This window comes from Salvelinus sp. IW2-2015, linkage group LG15, assembly GCF_002910315.2.
Source record: "Salvelinus sp. IW2-2015 linkage group LG15, ASM291031v2, whole genome shotgun sequence".
NCBI lineage: Eukaryota > Metazoa > Chordata > Actinopteri > Salmoniformes > Salmonidae > Salvelinus > Salvelinus sp. IW2-2015.
This window is the reverse complement of record NC_036855.1, coordinates 8,462,871-8,466,860: the sequence shown is the minus strand read 5'-3', so window position 1 is coordinate 8,466,860 and position 3,990 is coordinate 8,462,871. Positions and strand designations below refer to the sequence as shown.

The window sequence follows — 3,990 nt, the reverse complement described above, 5'->3', positions numbered from 1 at the left end:
TATAGCGACCACACTAGAACACACACACTCACACAAGAACCACAAACAAACACACCACCACACCACACATTCACACACAACACACACACACACACATAACTACCATACATACATACAATACATACAATACTACATAATATCATACTACATAACTTACATAACAACCACACACACACCACACGCACCACACAACACCCTGGTAACAACACATACAACTATCCAACAAAATAATCATCTAAACACTCACTACAATGCTTGCCCCCCACCAACCACATCGACACACTCATGTACCCACAGGACTACCTCCACACCATACATATTAGCCCAATCCCACACACACAACACACACAACACACACACTATACATACTACATCTACAACATACAACACATACATATACATACATATCATAATACATACTATATCATAACATATACAACACTATGACACACATCAACCCTTACTTTACTAACAACACAAATACACACACACATACATGCACACGCACAGCTTTACTATTCAATATCATCATCACTACTACACACATACTGAATACATGCATTTACAACGGAGCTTCATGTACGGTCCGGTGTCACAAACATGTTTATGTGTGTGTTTTGTTACTACTTGCAGAGTTTCAATGAGTTTAGAAAGTGACCTTACACACACGCGCCCACCATTTACATTTGGATTTGATTATTGATTTGATTTTCATTGATTTTATACGATTTATAACTAACACAGATAGGCAGTTTTACAGGACTTCACAACATCATAGTGAATATAAGCATGGTCGAATAAATATAGCTTTTTATGCAAAATCACGCATCAATAGTCTGTGGCCCTGAAACATGGTTTATCATGAGACGTAAAAACACATTTCATTTATAACCTAAGCAGGTGGTGCTGTTCACACACATCCTATATTCCTCACTGCATCACTCCCTCACCCACTAACGCTGTGATCAGTGGCACCTGTATTGGCGCAGCAGGAAAATGACTGTTATACTTCTCACTTCAGTAGCCATAATTCCAAACTAATGTGCTTTGCCAACTGGTTTGAACTGGCCTGAACTGGTTTTGACTGGTTCTCTCTCTCTCTCTCTGTCTCTGTGTGTGTGTAGAATACTCGCTGAGCAGTGCAGACCTGTCCTCCCTGCTGGCTTTAACAGTGGTAGCTCCCTCCACCTGGGCTCCATGAGCGGATGGAAACGCAACACTCCAGAACATGCAGCAGCACTCTGCCCTCAGTCAGCTAGGGTAAGTACAGTGGGATACACAATATATGTACAATATACTATTCTTACAGGCTCTCTACAGGTAGTAGACAGATCAAAGAGAGGAGGGATGGATCGTGAAATTAAGTTTGTTAGGGAAACTACCATGAAAATATGGATATATTGAGAAGTGAAATGTTTGAAATTTGTGACCAGACATGAGATAGATGGTGGAAAAATGTGAGTAAACTGTGTGCATGTATACTGTATGATCATGTTTCCTTACTCTTTACCCCTGTGTTTTGTTTTCCTTTCCTTCCAACAGAAATTGCAATAGCAATCACTTATGTCACAATTCAATCTCTCCCTGCTTCTGCTCCAAAGCCTGCACATCAAGTCCGAACCTGTTTCTCCTCCTAGAGATCGCACCAGCAGCCACCGGGGGGCTACGGCGTCCCGCAGCAACAGCACCCCTCGTCCCGCCAAGCTCAGGCGCTCCCCTGTCGACAGCGCTGAGTAGCTGCAGCAGCTCCCACGAGGGCAGTGACCGCGACGAGCACAGGAACGAGTTCCACACACACACACACACACACACACACACACACACACACACACACACAGACACACACACACATACATACACACACACACATACTGTACATGCATACACAGTCTTTGTCACAAACATGTTTATGTGTGTGTTTGTTACTACTTGCAGAGTTTCAATGAGTTTAGAAAGTGACCTATACACACACGCCCCACCATTTACATTTGGATTTGGTTATTGATTTGATTTTCATTGATTTTATACGATTTATAACTCATACACACAGATAGGCAGTTTTACAGGACTTCACAAACATCATAGTGAATATAAGCATGGTCGAATAAATATAGCTTTTTATGCAAAATCACGCATCAATAGTCTGTGGCCCTGAAACATGGTTTCATCATGAGACGTAAAAAACACATTTCATTATACTAACCTAACAGCAGGTGGTGCTGTTCACACACATCCTATATTCCTCACTGCATCACTCCCTCACCCACTAACGCTGTGATCAGTGGCACCTGTATTGGCGCAGCAGGAAAATGACTGTTATACTTCTCACTTCAGTAGCCATAATTCCAAACTAATGTGCTTTGCCAACTGGTTTGAACTGGCCTGAACTGGTTTTGACTGGTTCTCTCTCTCTCTCTCTGTCTCTGTGTGTGTGTAGAATACTCGCTGAGCAGTGCAGACCTGTCCTCCCTGTCTGGCTTTAACAGTGGTAGCTCCCTCCACCTGGGCTCCATGAGCGGATGGCAACAGCAACACCTCCAGAACATGCAGCAGCACTCTGCCCTCAGTCAGCTAGGGTAAGTACAGTGGGATACACACAATAATATGTACAATATCTATTCTACAGGCTCTCTACACAGGTAGTAGACAGATCAAAGAGAGGAGGGATGGATCGTGAAATTAAGTTTGTTAGGGAAACTACCATGAAAATATGGATACATATTGAGAAGTGAAATGTTGAAATATTGTGACCAGACATGAGATATGGATGTGGAAAAATGTGAGTAAACTTGTGTGCATGTATACTGTATGATCATGTTTCCTTACTCTTTAACCCCTTGTGTTTGTTTTCCTTTCCTTCCAACAGAAATTGCAATAGCAATCACTTATGTCACAATTCAAATCTCTCCCTGCCTTCTGCTCAAAGCCTGCACATCAAGTCCGAACCTGTTTCTCCTCCTAGAGATCGCACCAGCAGCACACCGGGGGGCTACGGCGTCCCGCAGCAACAGCACCCCTCGTCCCGCCAAGACTCAGGCCGCTCCCCTGTCGACAGCCTGAGTAGCTGCAGCAGCTCCCACGAGGGCAGTGACCGCGACGAGCACAGGAACGAGTTCCACTCTCCACTGGGAATGTCCCGGCCCGCCCTGGACGGGCGCGAGAGCCCCTCGGTCAAACGCGTGCGCCTGTCCGATGGATGGGCCACATGATAGCCACGTCCAGTGCTGGCCGTCGCTCAAGCCTCGCTCACGCTGCGACGTCATGATGCCCCGACACCCTCACTCTCGATATCACCACACGACGCGTCACTCACCTCCGGAGCCCATGCTCTCTCTATCTCTCTCTATCTCTCTATCTCTCTCTATCTCTCTCTATCTCTCTCTATCTCTCTCTATCTCTTCTCTCTCTCTCTATCTCATCTCTATCTCTCTATCTCTCATATCTCTCTCTATCTCTATCTCTCTCTCTCTCTATCTCTCATCTCTATCTCTATCTTATCTCTCTCTCTATCTCTATCTCTATCTCTCTCTTTATCTCTCTCTATCTCTATCTCTCTCTCTCTCTCTTATCTCTCTCTCATCTCTTATCTCTCTCTCTCTTATCTCTCTTATCTCTATCTCTCTCTCTCTTATTCTCTCTCTATCTCTATCTCTATCTCTCTACTCTCTCTCTATCTCTATATCTCTCTTCTCTTATCTCTCTCTCTCTCTTATCTCTCTCTATCTCATTGGAGGAAGGGGGGCACCTTTTTCTATAGTTTAACTGTAATGTTTCTTTTTGCTTTTTGCAGAGTATGTGTGCTATACATATTGAAGTTCTATAAAGCAGTGGAGGAGGTTGGTTGGAATGGGGTTAGGGGATATTTTTGGTGGGGAACTATGCATTACTTGTGCCGTGTGTGGAAAAAAAATGTATGCATATAAATTTACACGTGTGTCTATGTGCACATATATGCATATCAACAAATAAACAAAAAAAAGTCAGGTACTC

At 43.8% G+C, this 3,990-nt stretch overlaps 1 protein-coding gene across 3 annotated transcripts in view; it reads left to right on the top strand.

Moving 5' to 3' along the window:
• Positions 1-3,403, top strand: part of LOC111973638 (myocyte-specific enhancer factor 2C-like) — a 9,366-nt gene extending 5,963 nt beyond the window's left edge. Inside the window, exons 2-3 of one of the 3 annotated variants that reach the window (XR_002878607.2) lie at positions 1,125-1,260; positions 1,543-1,630. Coding sequence is in view for 2 of the 3 variants with exons in the window: in XM_024000994.2 (XP_023856762.1) it covers positions 2,438-2,576; positions 2,867-3,209 (482 nt within the window). In the remaining variant the exon portion in view is untranslated. Of the gene's footprint in view, positions 1-1,124; positions 1,261-1,542; positions 1,631-2,437; positions 2,577-2,866 lie in introns of those variants that run through there. The other 2 variants (XM_024000995.2, XM_024000994.2) reach the window with 2 other exon arrangements.
• Positions 3,404-3,990: the final 587 nt, after the last annotated feature.